The sequence below is a fragment of the Castor canadensis genome, chromosome 14 (assembly GCF_047511655.1).
Source record: "Castor canadensis chromosome 14, mCasCan1.hap1v2, whole genome shotgun sequence".
Taxonomy (NCBI): domain Eukaryota; kingdom Metazoa; phylum Chordata; class Mammalia; order Rodentia; family Castoridae; genus Castor; species Castor canadensis.
In genome coordinates this window covers 102170679-102188851 of record NC_133399.1, presented here as the reverse complement: position 1 = coordinate 102188851, position 18173 = coordinate 102170679, and the positions used below count along the sequence as shown (strand labels likewise).

The window sequence follows — 18173 nt, the reverse complement described above, 5'->3', positions numbered from 1 at the left end:
AATAATAGGAAGGAACAAGGGTTTTTGCTGGTTGAGATAAGGATAACTATGCAGGGAGTTGACTCACATTAATTTCCTGTGCATGTGTGTTACCTTCTAGGTTAATTCTTTTTGATCTCACCTTTTCTCTAGTTCCTGGTCCCCTTTTCCTATGGCCTCAGTTGCTTTTAAGGTATCTGCTTTAGTTTCTCTGCGTTAAGGGCAACAAATGCTAGCTAATTTTTTAGGTGTCTTACCTATCCTCACCCCTCCCTTGTGTGCTAAAGCTCTTATCATGTGCTCAAAGTCCAATCCCCTTGTTGTGTTTGCCCTTGATCTAATGTCCACATATGAGGGAGAACATACAATTTTTGGCCTTTTGGGCCAGTATTAAGAGGTTTTAAAGAAGGTTAATAGACCATTAAGACTTAAGGCATGATCTGACACTGTTTTTCATTTGTGAATGTAAGTCCTAGAGTTACATGAAATAGCTCTATGAACATGCACTATGAAAATATGTTTGGAATCAGTGGAGACAGTTATTATTATTATTTTTTTTTGAAATAGGAACCTTTTGCCAAAGGTGGAAGAGTTTATCTTTAGGGTCAGGTAACTATGCATAAGTACACTTTTCTGAAGCTCTTGGCTTTATTTACTTTGGAAGGGTTGGCCTAAGTGACTCATTTTTATTCTGACAATTTTCCCCATGTCTTTGAATAGTTTTTTTCTGAAGATATCCATGGAGTAACTAGTGGTTAATTGTCCCTCTTTGCCTGAATCAGATTTGCCCTGGTAGGTCTGACGTGACCAGTGATTCCCTATCCGAGGAGAAGTGACTGATGGGCGTCAGTGCCAATAAGACCCTTTTTGGCCAAATTTAAACAACGGAGAGGTTTAGAAGAAGTGCCGCTTAGGTGGAGCTTACCTGGAATTCATTCTTAACTTTAATTTTGTCTATCTTGTAGGTAACTGAACATTGTTTTGTTAGAAGTTAAACTTTTGTAGAATGTCAACAGGCAATAATTACAAAGTTTTACAAGAAAAAAACCATAAGAACAAAACCCAATAAGAGTAAATGTCTGAAGAAAAACTAATTTGTTTGGAAAATAAGTACTTACTAGAATCATTTCCAATGAACTTGATTGTAAATGCTTTAGAGAAAGATCCAAACTGTGGATGACAAAAGACTGGTAACATAGTTAGGATTTTGAAGAAAGTTTAGCACTTCACAAATAGTCTACTTACCTCTATTGAATACAGCATTTAAGGAAAATAATTATGATTGACAGCATTATGTCATGTGTATATATATATACACATATATATATGTATATGTATATATATATACGTATATATATATACGTGTATATATATACATGTATATGTATATATATGTATATATACATATATATGTATATGTATATATATATGTGTATATATATATGTATATGTATATATATATATATATATGTATATATATATACAGCCAATGGGTTACTATACATATTCATATATATCCTCATTTAAATTAGTCTTAATAATAAATGAATTTTGGGGGTGTGGGGCAGGGGGGAGAGATGGCCCAAACAATGTATGCACATATGAATAAATGAATAAAAAAATGCAGCAATGATTTCCAAGATGTCAGCTAGAGGGAGGAAGCAGAAAGCATGCCTCGTAAATTGAAATCTTGGAGAGACGCTGGAGACTCACCTTGCAGGCAAGGCCACTGAGAAGAGGTAAAACTTTGACCCCTCCACACCTCCAGCCTGCGCAGAGCGTCTCACTTCACGTTAAACGGAGAAACCAGGAGGTCTCCCGGGCCGCCACCAGTAGCCCACCCTCAGATGGCTTGGGAAGACATGGACAAGGTGAGCTAAGCGGTACGCGGTACTCCCACAGACAACCCTGGGCCAGATCAGCATAGCCCCCTGGACAGACCGACCTCCACCCAGGGGAATACTCAGTTCTTTATCTCAGGATATTTAAATATTCCCGAGTTCCAGTTCTTCAATCCTGGCAAGGAAAGACTTTGCCTCAGATTGTGACATCCCTCTGTTAGGTAGCAATTAGCCCTGAGTGATGTATGAAGCAGGAAATAGATGAGGGAACAGGGAGATTATTCAATAATATATAATATATTTAAGGGCCAGACTCAGATATTGAAACTAGAAAGTAAAAAATAAATAAAAAGCCAGAGTAGCTGGCCACTCCCTCCCATCTGTTGTTAGATGTTAAATCACAAGACAGGGCTATGTACATTCCAGAGCATCTGTATCTGCCTTTCTCTTTCTGAGATACTAAGAAGCTCCTAGCTCCTTGGATGGGTAAAGAATATCACGTCAAGCAAATGGACATGCTGAAGCACTTCCCTGTGTTTTGGGTATGCTTGATGCAACCTCCCTGTTGTAGCTCCATCTCAGCCACCCAGATCCATTATGACCACCTGTATTCCCCCAGCCCTCATAGAAAGTATAAGACTGGGATATGGGGGCCGCCATTTTGAGTCTCTACTCCCATTTCCAGCATGGGGGCAACAAATGTTTCTCTTTTTTTCCCATTTCTCCCCACTCTTGTACTGCTATACTAATTCCTTTCCTAATAAACTTTATTATTTTTACTACATTTTTTTGCATCTTGCTTGAATTCATCTCTTGTGAGAAACAAGGTATTTTTCAGCCTGGGTGAGCACGGTTTTTGTGATGACAGGAGTTTTTGTCTTCATAAAGAAGTGGTAGAGATCAGAACATAATAAAAACACTAGCCAGTAAAGCAACAGGGCTTGAGGAGGAGGTCAGAGAGTCCTAATGCCTGTTCATTTCATCTCATGCCCATGGAGGGCAGTAGTTTGGTTTCTATCTCAGGAGGGAGAGGTTTGAGGAAGGAAAGCTGGCAGCAGCTTTGATCTCTGTTTCCTTCCTTCTTCCTGTTTTATCTTAGTTTATGATTTTTTTTCCAGTGGCTTACAATGGAATATTAGGTTACCAACATTATGGGTAAAAAATACACTCTGGATTTCAGACTTTGTGTGTGTGTATCAGTGTTTTATATTGACACAGAGGGAAGGAGAGAAGGAAGAGTGAGATCTGAGGAGAGCTGGCATTAGCACACAAAGAAGAGTAGAGAGAAAAGGAAAATAAACTCACCTGGATGATGTGATCCCAGACAAGCCCCCCAAACAACTGTTGCTGGAACCAGCAAGGCTCCAGCATTGTCTGTTTCATCTTGAGTTGGTATCCATAGTTTGTGTCTTTCTAGAAATTTGTTCATTTTATTCAAGTTACCTAAGTTGTTGATACATAAATGTTCCAAAGTTCATAGTTTTCCTTCACAACTCTTTTTTATTTGTTTGAGTCTGTTGTAATGGCCATTTTCTTATTTCAGATTGTAATAATTTGAGTCTTTTTATTTTCCTGGTCAATTAGCTGGTGTTAATTTGTTGATCTGTTCAAAAAACTAGTTTTTGGTCTCAATTTTCTTGGTTATTTTTCTGGTCTCTGTTTTAATTTCTACTCTACTCTCTGCTTTCTTCCTTCTTCCTGTTTCACCTTTAGTTTATGATTTTTTTTCTAGTGTCTTACAATGGAATATTAGGTTACCAACATTATGAGTGAAAAATACACTCTGGATTGCAAAGACTTAATATTAATATTTTAATACTAAGGAAATTTTAGGTCAACAAGTATATCATGAAAATGAATTCAACCTTTTTCTTTTTACTGCATTACTATGAACACTGTGAATTTTAATCTCCTGTGTGCCTTGCACTGTGCCTTGGTCAGTAGTGGTGGTCTAAGGTGTGTGGTAGATGCAGAACCAAAGATCTGACAAAGGCCAGGTAGAGTGGATTTCCCTGTTTGGATTCTACCGATAGCCAATAGTAGAGTTCCGGGTGTCACTACTGCCAGCTCTGGGGATCTTGGGAGGATTCATTCTCAACTTTCTCTCTCTTCTCAGGCTATCATCTTTCAGAAGACAATCAGCATTGTATTCCATGTGTACCTGGAAAAGACTACACCAATCATTCCAACACTCTCCCTTCCTGTAGGAGATGTTCAGTCTGTAAAAACGGTACAAAATAGGTTTAAGCCACCACACCCAGCAAGACCAAATTTTTTAAAAAGTGAAAATTTAATATATAATGCATGCGACTTTTTAAGCAACATCACTTAAATCGTCAGTTGGGAGGGTAGGAGACTAATCTGCCTCTGTGGAGGGGAGCAATCTGGTGCCTTCAGATGCATTCCCAGGGCAATTGCCACTGCTTTCACTGTCCCTTAATTTGAAAACACAGCATACACTTGCTGAGTGCCTACCACAAGGTAAACAGTCAGCACTTCATGGCCAGCTCTGTAAGGGACATTTCCCTGCAGTCAGCCATGGTTAGCAGTAGAGCCAGCCCAAGATGGCTGAGCACGTGAGACAGGTTAGAGTGGAGAAAGGGCTCTCTGTCCAGGAAGTGGTAGAGTTCAATAGACTAGGGCACATTAGACCTGGACCTTGAAGGGTAGATGCCAGGATTCTAGGTAGAAAAGGAAGAGCACCTCTGGCTGGGGTTCCAGAATGAAGGGTTAAAGAGCCTCCTCATACAAACAAAAGCAGTGCCTGATTAATTCAGTTCTGGGTCTGGCATGGTTCTCTGACTCTGCCGAGGAATTAGGACCCATTGATACATAGTCACTGTCAGCATTGGTTTGCTTTGTGTTTGACCAAGATCCCTTTGAATAAAGAGTGGAAAGGTCTGGGTCTTCCAGCTGGCCCTGGGCCAGGCTCTCTTATCCTGTGTGTGAGTTCCTGGAAGGCTGACTCTGCCTTCACATCCTAAGGCCTCTCCCTAGTCTCCAGCAAGGCCACATTTTCAGAGATCACCCAAGGGAGCTTCTCTTTGCAGGAGCTTGCAGATTATCCTCTGTTCTTCCCTTGCACTTGACCTTGTGATCTATAAGACCTTTCTTCCAACATATGATGCATTAAATAATGCTCTGAATATTGGTGACAGCTCAGTGGGGCTGTCTTTTGTGTACCCCTTATACATTGCTACAGAAACTGGCCCTCAGAATTCCTTCATAAATTCAGTTGAACTAAGTGGGGAGGGGGTTTGTGTCATAAGGAAGGGCACTGGGGTAACCAGGAAAACTCATCCCCAAACTCTTCCTTTGTCTCCAGATGAAGAACAGAAGAGCCCATGTACCATAACCAGAGACACAGTGTGTCACTGCAAACCAGACACTTTCCGAAGAAAAGAGTCTCCTGAGTTCTGCAAGAAATGTTACCGTAGGTAAGCAGCCCAGGGGGAACCTGGAAGACCCAAGCTTCCTTGTTCTTCTTTCTCTCCCCCAACCCTGTGGAGTCCTCTTCCCTCTCAGGGTGTCCCTGTACCCTGTGGTCTTCTGAGCCTGCAGCTACAGATTGACTAAGCAACTTGTTCCTGGCCACAGGAGGCCATGACATAGGACCATGATACTTTTAAGGGCACCAGAACATAATTAAATTCCTTTTGAAAACAGAAGACAGAATAGAATACAGCCCACTTAGGTTCATGTGTATACCAAGTCAGCAGTAAAATGTAATTTTTAGCCTCTTCCTTTTGACAATGAAGACAAAAAGCTCCTGTAGCCCATGGAAGACATAGTAAAGCCTTGCATGCAAGGTTCCCATAAGGACCTCAAGTTTCCCATAAAGACCTGAGTAACAGCCAGCTTCACCCCACATCCTTGATCCTTCAAAAAGACATGTCTTGTCCCTTGTTTGGACTTGAGGAGCCAATAGTTAATTTCCTCTTCTCTAATCCCCTGGTGTTTCTGTGACTGGTAGGAAGATCAGTTGTATTAAAGGTTGACTGGAGGATGTGGCTCCATGATGACCACAAGTGCTCTGACCTTCCCCTGGAGTGAGATATCTTCTAACTTGGGGCCTTCTGGCAATGCTGGGACAGTCCATGCACACCCTGCAGAGACTGTCCCAAGGCTGAGTGGTCCCATGGAGCACTGTGGATGTTCAGAGCCTTCCCCAGACTTAGGGGAGAGTTTGGGGTAGGGGAACACCCCAAAGGTCAGGAGACTGTCTCTTCTCCAACACCTTTTTAGGGACATTGGGTAGAGAGGGGGCTTCCTCTTTCATCCCATCTGGCCAGCCTTCCCTCATGAAATCTCACCATTTCTCCCCTGTGTATACCCAGGTGCACTGACAGGGAAGTTGAGGAGAGTCCCTGTACCCCCTGGAGTGACCGCAAGTGTATCCCCAAAGAATCATCGACCAAGGTCACTGGGGAAGCAGGAGCTACTGGAGAGCCCGTGATCACGAACTCTGACTGCACCTCTCCTCATGCTTCTTCATACTGGAAATATCTTGTAGCAATCCTGGTTCTACTTTCGCTCTTGGTCCTGCTTGTGATTGGGTGGATTTTAAGCTTTCAAAGTGGCAGAAACGGAAGGACAACTACAAGTAAGTGTTGTCTGAGGGTGGGCACACAAGGCACTCTGGCCTTCCCTGTCCTACTCTGTTTCCTAAACTTCCCTCCCCTATGTCCCAAACCCCAGTGTCCTTCCAGTCTGGTCCTTTCTTCCCTATGATTGACATGCCCTTGCAGCCTACAGGTATCTACAAGCACCAGAATCTCATTAGCCCCTCTCTCAGGGCTGATAGCCCCTTTATCCCTCAGCCAAGCCTGAGAGGGCAGGGCTCAGGGCTTCCTGTTTGTCTGAGCCCCCTTGCCCACTCTGCTCAGGGAGAAGGCACTGGCAAGGCAAGGCCCCTGCCTACTTGCTAAGGGGAACCCCTTCTCTTCCAGACCATGTACAGAACTTTAAATGTGTTTCGATGGTCAGAACACTAGTCCAGTGTTTGTTGAACTCACAAACAGCTTCCCAACACAACATGGCCAGCCTTGAAGAGATGGCCCCAGGGATTGCAGCTCCACACACAGAACAGGAGATCCAGGTTTGCACAGTTCAGGGAGGAGGGCCCATCCCTGTTTGTCCATGTGCTGCTGCCCTGGCTTTCTAAAGTGGCCTGGGACTCTGGGCCAACTTTCAGGGACAAATGACCATTCTGAGCTCCCTATGGCTGGGAGATACCCTCTTCCTGTAGCCCTGTCCCCTGGGCATGAAGGTGGGTGGAGGTGCTGACTCCCCTTGGCACAGCACCAGGGTCATAGTGTCAGCAGCAGATCATGGATGTCTGAGCCTGTGCCTACCTCCAATGACCCCACTGGGAGGAAAGGAGACCCTACTGGAGCATTGGGTATGGACTTTTAAGTGGCCTCTTTTCCTTCCCAAAGGTCAATGGCTGGCACTCAAGTCCTCCAAGAGGACCTGAGGATCAGGATAATAACCTTGATGAGAGTCTAAGCTTCAGAGACTTACCACCCACCCTGGTTTCTAAGCAGGAAATTAACAAACAAAACGCGGTGACAGATTCTGGTGCCACTGAACAATCCCCAGTAGAGGCAGAGCATTTGCTGGTAAGTGGGAGACAGGCAGTGGCAGTCTGTAGACAGAGGGGGGAAAACTGTTGTCAGATCTACTGTCCCAGGGAAAGTGCTGACAGGGAGACAAGGGACCGCCCAGCAGAGGCTTCATGTGGGACAGCATGGTCACTGAGCCTCTCTGTGGACATTCTGCCTCATGTTTGTGCTGTGTGCTCAGAGCCTGGAGCAGCACAGGCAGAGTGGCTGCTGTGTGTTTGTTGAAGACTAAATAAGAGCTGAGTGCTTGTCACAGAACTTGGTAAAAGCGCTTCCTTGTAACACTAGACATTTTAAATTCACCCCAAATTATTATCACATTGAACATACTTGAAAATCTTTGTCGAGTTTTCTGATCGTGTTCGTAGGGAGGGTTCTGAGAAGAAAAGTTTCTGAGTGCTGTAAAAGTGCTGTTTGGTGAACACACCACACACACACACACACACACACCCCACATACACATCACACCATACAACACATACACATCACACACACCACACACACACATATCACACACACACCACACACACACACACACACACACATACACCCCACATACACATCACATATACACATCACACCATACAACACATACACATCACACACACCACACACACACATATCACACACACACCACACACACACATATCACACACACACCACACACACACACACACACACACCCCACATACACATCACACCATACAACACATACACATCACACACACCACACACACACATATCACACACACACCACACACACACACACATACACCCCACATACACATCACATATACACATCACACCATACAACACATACACATCACACACACCACACACACACATATCACACACACACCACACACACACATATCACACACACACCACACACACACACCACACACACACACCACACACACACACACACACCCCACATACACATCACACCATACAACACATACACATCACACACACCACACACACACATATCACACACACCACACACACACATATCACACACACACCACACACACACACCACACACACATACATACAACATACCCCTAGTTTTCACTCATGTCAGTTCATGTATTCTGACCTGACACAGCGCTTTTTTGTTGTTGTTTTTGCTGTTCAGGAAAACATCAGATGTCTTAACATGCAGTGCTTTGATTGGACTATTTTTACATGTGATCAATACCCTAATGTGTTGTCAGTAGGGCCTTTGTAAGAAGATGTGTTCTCTTGCCAGTGAGGTTTCTCTCATGCAGCTAGAGATTCCTGATGTCTGGCCCTTTCATAATATTTTCATGTTGAGAAGTTTTTATTTTTACCTAGTGGGATGCGTAGATTCATTTACTTTTTCATTGTTCATAAGCTTCAGAAGGACCTTTCCCAAACATTAGATGAACCCCTCTAATTTCTTGGGAAGATTTTTTCCTGTGATTTCAGTTTTGCACATTACTAGATAATCTATATGAGTTTATTTGGTGATGTGACATGAAGTGCAATGCATCTCAGGTCACTGTCTGGTTCTTCCAATTCCATGTAAACATTCAGTCTCCATCTCCCTCTGTTTTTCCCTCCTATTCACAGCTCAAATATACATATTGATGCTCTTAAGCCACACCTCTAGTACATTTTGCTCTCGTTATTTTGGAGGTAGGGTTAACAGCAAAAGGTATTTCCAAAATATTGGTCCATGTTCTCCGGCATGGAAGAATCCAAGCAGAATACATAGGTATAATTGAGGTTAATTAAAGGTTAAGGATGGAAAATACAGGTGGAAGCTGGGAAGTAGAGAGAACATGCTTCTCTTCTCCAGGTGCATTTAAAACTTATGCTGACCTATGAGAAGGGCAGAACCAGGTGATTCCCAGCCAATTATCAGTGAGTAGGGAGGGGCCTGAGCAGTTCCTGGGTCAGGTGAGGGGTCCCTGAGCCAGAGCATGGTCAATCTGAAATGCAATATTAATTCTGAACTTTCCCTAATTCTAGCCTGCCTCATTTTCCTTCTGAGAGACAGATCCCCTAAAAAATCTTTTTGAGGTTGTTGAGGGTCTGGAGTTCTTTTTTTCAAGTTCTCTACTTCGAGTTGACAACGGTCAGCAGACCCTACCTAGAGGGGAAATTGTTTCTCCTATTTATTTTCCTGGGGGCCGATTTGGACACAGAGTGTCTGAATTATTATCCAGTACAATTAAGGTTCCTCAGGAAGATCTGGGTTGCTCATGGAGATCTCGTTTGTCTGCAGAGATCGATAGCCCTGTTGCCTCATGATTTGGGTCCTAAAGGTAGTCTGGTTTAGAAGGCATGACTTGAACATTAACAATATAGGAGCATCAGAAGGGGCCCTGAAGGGAATAACAGGAAGGATAAAGAACCTAACTTTTTATTTTGAAAAGTGACATAGAGTCTTATGGTTACATTTTTTATAGGACTTTATACCTGTAGCTATTATTAACCATTAGATGGCCCTCTGTTTGGACTGCCACTGTAGTGGGCAGGTAAGGACTGATTTGTTTGGAGGGCAATATCTACGTTGGGGGCCAGGTGTACTGGGGGTGGGTGCTAGTCCAATTAGAGGGTAAGCATCAATGAGTCAGTTCTGTACAGAAAAAAGACTTATAATATCCATAAGTAGAAGCTACATACCACTAAAAAATATTAGAGTATATGCATAAGAGCCCCTTTTAAAAAATCTCTTGGCTTTGGTAACTTTTAGAGGTCTAGCATAATTGACTATCTAGATCTGGAGAAGTCCCCTCATTTGTGTAGTCATTTTGAACTGTAGTCTTTTAATGTGTTTATCTGAACAGTTGTCTCTGAAGATATTGCCAATTTGACATTTTTGTCCATTGAGCCAGGAGTAGCCTCTCCCAGAAAGTCAGAATTTGTCCCACGGAGGAGGGAAAGTGACACATCAAATGGATCAGAAGTCAGTGCCAATGCAAACTTTTTGACCAAATTAAGCAACACCTAACATATAAAGCACCCAGTAGCAGCATCACAGTTTAAACTTTGAATTTTGGCTAGGTAAAATAACAACTTAGTGGTTGTCAGTACTGACAATTAAAAACCCTAAATTTTCCATTGGTTAGGAGAAGGTAGTGTCAGTAATTTCAAATAGCCCCTGTTTTGATGCTCAGTTACATTCACATATATAAAACCATGTTTATCTAGCCAAAAGATGTCAAGTAAACCAATCTTTATCTGACAAACAGATGTCAGGCTTAAATGGCAGAACTTTTAGCATTTGTCATAAACAGCAGAAATGTCAAAGACCTTATTAGATAGAATGTACCTTAGATAAAAGAATTACAGCTGTGTACATGCATACACTTTTAACTATAAACGATTTATAACATTTAGATACACATACAAGACACTAGCAGCATTAGAACCATTTTAAAAGAGCTTTACTTAGTTTAAACTTAGTTTTCTCAGTGTTTCCAGAAAAATACCTAAGGCTTTTTGTATCTGACAGGAAACTAATTTAGCCAGGATGCAAAGAATAGTAAATAATTTTAAATGGGCTATGAAGGGAATTTAATCATTGAGTTTGATGAGTTTTAAAAAAAAAACTGTTAAGGTATATTTGTTAATGAACAATCAAGAATGGGGAAACAATTTCTCAGTGCAAGAAAACTGAATAGTTTTGGAGCATTAGTACAGTAGTAATACAAAATCTTTTTGGGGGAACAAGTACTTTAAAAAAAAAGATAATAACAAACCAACAAGATTAATGTCTCAAATGATTAGATACAGAAACAGAGATAAGGGAAGTTAGGAAACCCTGTGACTGAGAGCCACCATTTGGATATTGATAATGAATCACATCCTAGACTGCTGATGTTAATTACAAAATGACTTGGGACACACAGCAGGGTTGTGGTTTACATGCATGCAGCCCTGGAGACCAAAAATAACAGGTTCAGTCATTGAGAGTTAATGACACACACAATTTAGTATTTGGAGATTAATTTTTTTGGTAGACCCCAATAAAAACTTGAGGATACAGTTTTGTTTTGCTTTTGGTAAAGTTTTATACCAGCCTACAACACCAAAAATCCCTGACAGTTACCTTGATAAAACAGAAACTCATTTTTAAACATATATCACTACTTTAAATTTTGACCTCAGCAAACTCTCTAGGAAACTGATGTGGTTTAAGACCTCAGTTTGTATCTTGAAACAACATTTGTAAAAACCTGAATTTAGATAACACTGTTTTTAATAAAACTCTTAGTAACCTTATACATTAAAGGACTCGGGAAGAAAAGTAGATTAAACTATATATATTCATAATAGTAATTTGTAAGAACACCAAGTTAACATACCTAATTATAAAAGAAAGTTGAATGTAAATTATACTCACAGTAGAATGGAATGATTATTGTGCATAAATTTTCTTTTAGTTCAAAGGCAAAGAATAGTTAGGCCTAGTTGGGATTAGAGTTTTAGATAACCTTTGAGACAGTTTTACACATTAACTTTATAAAAGTAGTTTCCTAAGGACATCTATACACGCAGAGATGTTTGACATAGGCATGTCAAAAAATGTCAGATATAAGCATGTGTGTATGAGATCAAAAAAGTAAAAATTCAGTGGCCATAAGTACATAGGTAGGAGACAGACTAAGACATACACAGAAAGCACACATGACACAAGACAATCACATTAATTTTGAGTATACCCTTAAACAAATCATTTCTTGTCATTATTTTTAGGAGGTTAACCAGATAGATTCTTAAATAGTTTACAATGGATCTTTAACACAAATACCCTATTCTTTGCCCAGTCCTAAACAGGTTAATGAATTAAAACTGTATTAATTTAGGGGGGGAGAGGGAGGGCTTGGGGGAAGGGGGCTGAGATGACCCAAACATTGTATGCACATACGAGTAAAAGAAAAAAAAACTATATTAATTTAAAGAATTTTAGCCTCAAGTTAGTTATAATTTTCCCAGAGGATGGCAAGATCGTGTCATCCGTGAGTCTCCTATGTCTATGGAGTGGACAGATGGTACTGGACGCGTGGTGGCTTTATCATGGTGGCAGCATTTCCTGTGAGCATGTGGTCTCTTGAAAGGGACTTTCAAAGACATGTTATATGCAACATACAGTCTCAAAATAGCAATTTGTTATAGGAATAAAAGACACCTACTCTTGAGAGACAGGTGTTATTGCCATATGAGTTAGTACTGTGAGGATTAAGGCACTTTAGGTCATCTTTTTTTTTAATTAGTAGGATTGAAGCCCTGCTGGTAGGTAAGGATACAGTCAAGTGGTGAATATGTTCACTGCACCCAAGATGGCTGGTGGTGAGAGAGAGAAAGAGAAAGGGGAATTTGCCCTTTGTAAGAGAGAACCATTCCTCTATGAGTCATCCGCTACACTGCGTGAGGGCTCCTGAATAGAATTCCCTGTTCTGGCTGGTAGTGAAAAAGAGGAGAACTTCTGAGATCTGCAAGGCGTCCCTTTTATCTCAAGAAAATCTCCAGGGAGTCTTTGCTCCCATTTCCTGCATGAGGAAATTTCCCCCACTCCCTCTGTCTATACTTTATCCTTTTATACTAAAATAAATCCTTGCTAAAACTTTCAAAAAAAGTACAGGTCCTTTCGACTTGGTTTAGTTGGACATCCCTGACTAGCAACAAGCATAGGGTTCCTGGCTTCCAGTCAGCCATTCTCCTAAGAGCCCACCTCTCCACCCTTTCATGGGGCTCAGGAATGGAAAGCTGATTCTGAATGCCAACCCAATTATTATCCTAATGAAGAGACCAAACAATTGAAGCAGACTAAGGTGGGATTTAAACTCATGGCTTCACACTTGCTAGGTAGGTGTTCTACCACTTAAGTCTTTCTGCAAGTGCTTGTTAGCTTCCCTAGAGAAATGAGACTTAGAAAGTATCTTTACAATGTGGTAACTAATCCCATTAATTCCATCAGTGAAGGGTGCCAGCCCCTTACTGGTGGGTTAGGAGGTGGAGGATGGGTAAGGAGAGGGGCCCAGCCTGAGTGCCTGGGGCGATGGCTGCCATGACTGGCATGGCCCTGGGGCAGTCCTGATTGTGGTAAGAGACCCTGGTGCGTGCTCTCCACACAGAGGCATTTTTGGAAGAGCGAGCCTGTAGTCTGCTGGGTGGAGGCTACTAGCCCTAGCTGTGGGCTCCTGGCCACCAGCACTGAGAGGCAGAGCCAGAGACTGGAGTGTACTGCAGGCATGGCACAGGATGGGGAGAGGTGAGGGAGACGGGGGTAGGAAGAAGGGAAAAGGGTGTTGTCATTTTTAATGTGGTCTGTCCCCTGGGGCAGGAACTGGTAACGCGAATCATGTGCCTCAGAGTAAGCCCAAGTTCCAGAAAGGCATCAGGTTCTTTTCCTACAAGAAGTTATGGGACTTGTTTCTCCCAACATGAGGCTTGTCCTAAGCCATGGGTGGTGTTTGGTTCTGAAATATCTGGTGGAGGGGCGCAGGGCCAGGACAGAGAAGGATGGGTCAGGAGAAAAGAAATGAATAGGAATAGCATCTTGAGATCCCATCCTTTAACTCCTGGCAGGCTCGCCACATGGACAAGATCTTGGTCCTTGTGCTCTGGTGTGGAACAATCCAAGCAGAACACGAAGGTGTAATTGAGGTTAATTCAAAGTTAGGGATGGGAAACACAGGTGGAAGCTGAGAAGCAGAGAGAGCTCTTCTCTAGGTGCTTTTAAAACTTATGCTGACCTATGGGAAAGGCAGAATCAGGTTATTCCCATCCAATGATCAATGAGTGGAGAGGAGCATGGGTGATTCCTGGGCCAGGTGAGGGTGGTCCCTGAGCCATTTCAATCTGAAATGCAATAGTAAGTCACATATTTTCTTATGAGTCCTGAACTTTCCCTGATTCTAGCCTGCCTCAGGGTCTTGCAAACTATTTGCCTGGGCTGGTCTTTAAGCTCAGTCCTCCAAACCTCAGCCTCCTAGGTAGCTAGGATTATAGATGTGAACCACTGGGTACCCTCTGTTTCATTCTTGCATCAATATCCAGTTTTTGTTTAACAAAGAAAAATGAGGAAAGGAAAACAAACATTTTGCCAAGTGTTCTCCTATATAGTCTTCCAGTGAGTCTCATATGGCTATACTACCCTAAATGTGCCTGGTCTCATCTGATCTCAGAAGCTAAGCAGAGTCAGGCCTGGTTAGTACTTAGGTGGGAGACACCTACGAGGAGGGACTACCCGTCAGGAGCAGTGGGAATTAGCCAGAAGGGGAAGGCCTGAGGTAGGTAAACATTCCATTGTGATGGAGTGATGCTTACATAGGGGTACACTTGGAATGGAACACTTAAGGTGAGCATTTACTGCATGTAGCTTGTGCCACAACAAGCCACCAGAAAGAACACACAGCCTTCAGGCTGCTGGGGCAGGAAGTTTGTTTCCCACTCAGTAGGCCTTAGAGGGAAAGTGTCTGTCCCAGGTCTCAAGGCTGGCTAGTTATCCGGGTGAGGCTGGTCCCCAGATCTCTTGACTGACCAGGTCATCTCCACTGTTGGTTATAGGACCTCAGGGAAGATGAGGGGTCTCCTAAGGAAAGGAGGTTACTGGCTCCAAAGAGTGGCAGTATCTCCCCTGAGATTAAGTGTTTTGCTTGGGGCAAGAAAGCAGGAGTCAAGAGAGCAGGACCAGTGTTCCAGTTGCCGTCCTGTACCTAGTAGAGCTCCCTGGGATGGTCAACTCTGGTTGAGGGGTCCTATGCTATTGTCACTGGACTTTGGGGACCATAAATTCCCTTTCCCCGTTCTTGTCCTATGGGGGCCATCTCAACCCCTCACATTGTTTGCACTTTTGTGTCCTTCCGCTCTTCCACCACCCTCCATCTCCCTTGTAGTTCAGACCTCCCAAAGGGCCTGTTGTCCTGCATGGCACCACTGGCCACAGGAGGCCTCTGAGCCCCTGACCCATGGCCAGGCCCAATTTGATGAGCTGCAGTGTAGACTACAGTCTAGATTTCAAAGGCTTAAGGCAAAAAAGAATGAAAACTGGATAATATTTTGAATATTCATTAAATGATGGAAGGATAAAATTGTGCATATATTGAGTTAAGTGAAATGCCTCATCAAAATGCATGTCACGTTTCAATGAGGCTGTTGGAAAAACAGCTCGTGTCCATGCCCCATGGTTTTCTTGGGATGGAATGAGCTGTGCACTTCTGCACATTGAGCCAGGTGCAGTTGTTCTGTTAACAGGTTCAGTATCTAATGACAGTGACAGCAAGGGAGGCTGACCTGAATGTCACCTTAGAGGTCCTCCATGTTCCGGCCCTGCTCTTGGACCCAGGTGTGGCTGTCCAGCACTTCACTCATGATGTCTAAGCAGCCTGCTCCTTGTGCCTGTGACCCACCCCACCCATTCCTTTCTTCCTCATATTGGCTGTGCACCTTCCCGGGTGGGCTATCATGCAGGGTCTTGAGTGCAGGTAAGTCTTGGGCAGTGCAGAGTAGCAGGGTCACATTAGTTTCCATGCTTTGTTTCTAGATTTGCTTTAAGATCCTTGGCTCATTGTGAACTGCTTCTACCTCATCTATCCCCAACTTTTTCCCACCTAGCCCTGAGGCCATTCTTCAATTGCTGTCAGAACTGTGCTGTTTAATCTTTGGACAAACTCACGAGGCCTGAACACAGGAGGATGCTTTGTATGAAATGCTGCTGAAGTGGCTCAAAAAAAAAAAAAAAAAAAAGGGACAGAGTGCCTCCATCAATCCTCTGCTGAGTGCCTTGGCAACACTGGGAGAGAAGTAAGCCAGTGACACCATTAAGGAGCACATAGTGAGATCTGGGATGTTTGTCCATCAAGATGCAGCAGCAGCAGACTCTGCCATGTTGTAGAAGTGAAAGAATTTCTGTAGGAAGATTCCCTAGCTTGTTTGTTTTTGGTTTTGTTTTTTTTTTTCCTGGAAAAAAGTAAAATGGAACCTCAGACTGTAAGAAACAACCGAAAATTTCATGTGATTGGTGCTTGAAAAAAGTCTTCAGTCCAATAGAACAGACTCTTTCTTCAACCCCCATCCCAGCGGGTGGAATATCCTGGCACTTTTTCAGTGGAATTATTAAAGGTGGAAAAGTGTCTCCCAGAAGATCTCAGTGGCAGTGTAGTGAGAAAGAAGAGTTTTATTGTAGGAAAGAAGAAAGGGATTACCTGCTCTACTGGGAGAGAGGAGGCTCCATACAGCGGAAAAAGAAAAAAGGGCCAGTGGTTTATTTTAGGTCATTTTTATACTACCTTAAACTTGGAAGTCACCTGACTTCCTTGACCTTCGAGCCAGGGGGAGGAGCTGGGCCTGACTCCCCTGTAAGCCTGTGTTCATTCTCAGGTGCTCTACCCATGAGGGAGGAAGTTCCCATTCTTTCTAATTTATTGTAATTACAGTAGAGCTCTTATGGCATGTCAGGAAGGGGTCTCAGTCCCAAATTTTCCCGAATCCTAACCTGCCTCAGAATTGGTGTAGTTTCTCTGAACTATGATAAGCAAACTATGGGAATGTATTGGAACTTTTGGTATGGTACACTTGTATATTTGTGAATGCATCTGGACTTGTTAGGATGTTAACATTTTTTAGTCCATAGTGATTTTCACCCTTATAAATATTACTAGCTGTGGACTGGAGGTGTGGCTCAAGTGGTAGAGTGCATGCTTGCAAGTGTGAAGCCCTGAGTTCAAACCCCAGTACCACCAAAAAAAAAAATTACCAGCCAGGCATGATGGTGCACATCTGTAATCCCAGCACTGAGGAGGATTGTGAGTTCAAGGCCAGCCTCAACTACATACTGTGAACCTGTTTAAAAAACAAAACAAAACTAAGGGCTGGCCTTTAGTTTTGGCAGCCCTTGTGGTATAGTCCTAGCACCACACAAATAAAAAGTTACCCTTTTTACTTGAGGTTGTCATATGAAAAGATCTATCCATGTTAATATATATGTCTGTTTTTTATTTTGATGTATTTATTATAGTTTTTTTATATTTGTGCATGTGATTGTGTAAGTTATGCTAAAACATTTGAATTAGTCATAAAGAAAAATGATATTATGTCATTTGTAGGAAAATGGACGGAACTGGAGCTCATCATACTGAGCAAGCTATGCCAAGCTCAAAAAGCCAAATATTGCCTGTTCTTGCTCATTTGTGAAACTTAGAGAAACATCATCTAAAAAGGTGATGATAATGATGAGTTATGAATGTATATGCAGGACCGTTTTTTTGAGGGGGGGGTGGGAATCAATGTGAAGGGGGAGGGGAAAAGGAAAGAAAAGTGAGGGATAAAGATGAATCCCCCACCCCATTTTTTTGTTCTGTTTCTTGAGACAAGGTCTTGCCATGCTGTTCGCAAACGCACACTCTTCCTTCCTCAGCCCCCAGGTGACAGGATTGTAGACATCTACAATCTCCACACCAGGCTTTCAGAAATTCCTTTTTGTAATTATATATGTATGTGCACCCACTACTTATGTTCCTGAGAGAACCTCACTAATGCAACAGTCCTTCTTGGACTTCCAGCCTCACATCTGTTGCTGACATGGGAGGCAGATTAAATGAAAAGTGACATAAATTCTGTGTCACGTGCCATGTCTAAGGCATGTTAGAATTCTGAGTCATAGTAGCTGGCTCAGGGGAGAGAGGACAGGGATCTATCCCCAGTGTTTGTCATGGTCCCAAGGAGGAAGCTTAGATGGTGTTCATGAAATGTG

At 42.7% G+C, this 18173-nt stretch overlaps 1 protein-coding gene across 3 annotated transcripts in view; it reads left to right on the top strand.

The window, feature by feature from the left end:
• The window catches only part of LOC109689702 (tumor necrosis factor receptor superfamily member 10B-like), a 37889-nt gene extending 20678 nt beyond the window's left edge, over positions 1-17211 (top strand). The window contains exons 3-8 of one of the 3 annotated variants that reach the window (XM_020168670.2): positions 3937-4050; positions 5146-5257; positions 6158-6423; positions 6770-6918; positions 7259-7441; positions 16037-17211. In XM_020168670.2, the coding sequence (XP_020024259.1) occupies positions 3937-4050; positions 5146-5257; positions 6158-6423; positions 6770-6918; positions 7259-7441; positions 16037-16042 (830 nt within the window). In that variant the 3' untranslated portion in view covers positions 16043-17211. The remainder of the gene's footprint in view (positions 1-3936; positions 4051-5145; positions 5258-6157; positions 6424-6769; positions 6919-7258; positions 7442-16036) is intronic. The other 2 variants (XM_074055176.1, XM_020168671.2) reach the window with 2 other exon arrangements.
• Positions 17212-18173: the final 962 nt, after the last annotated feature.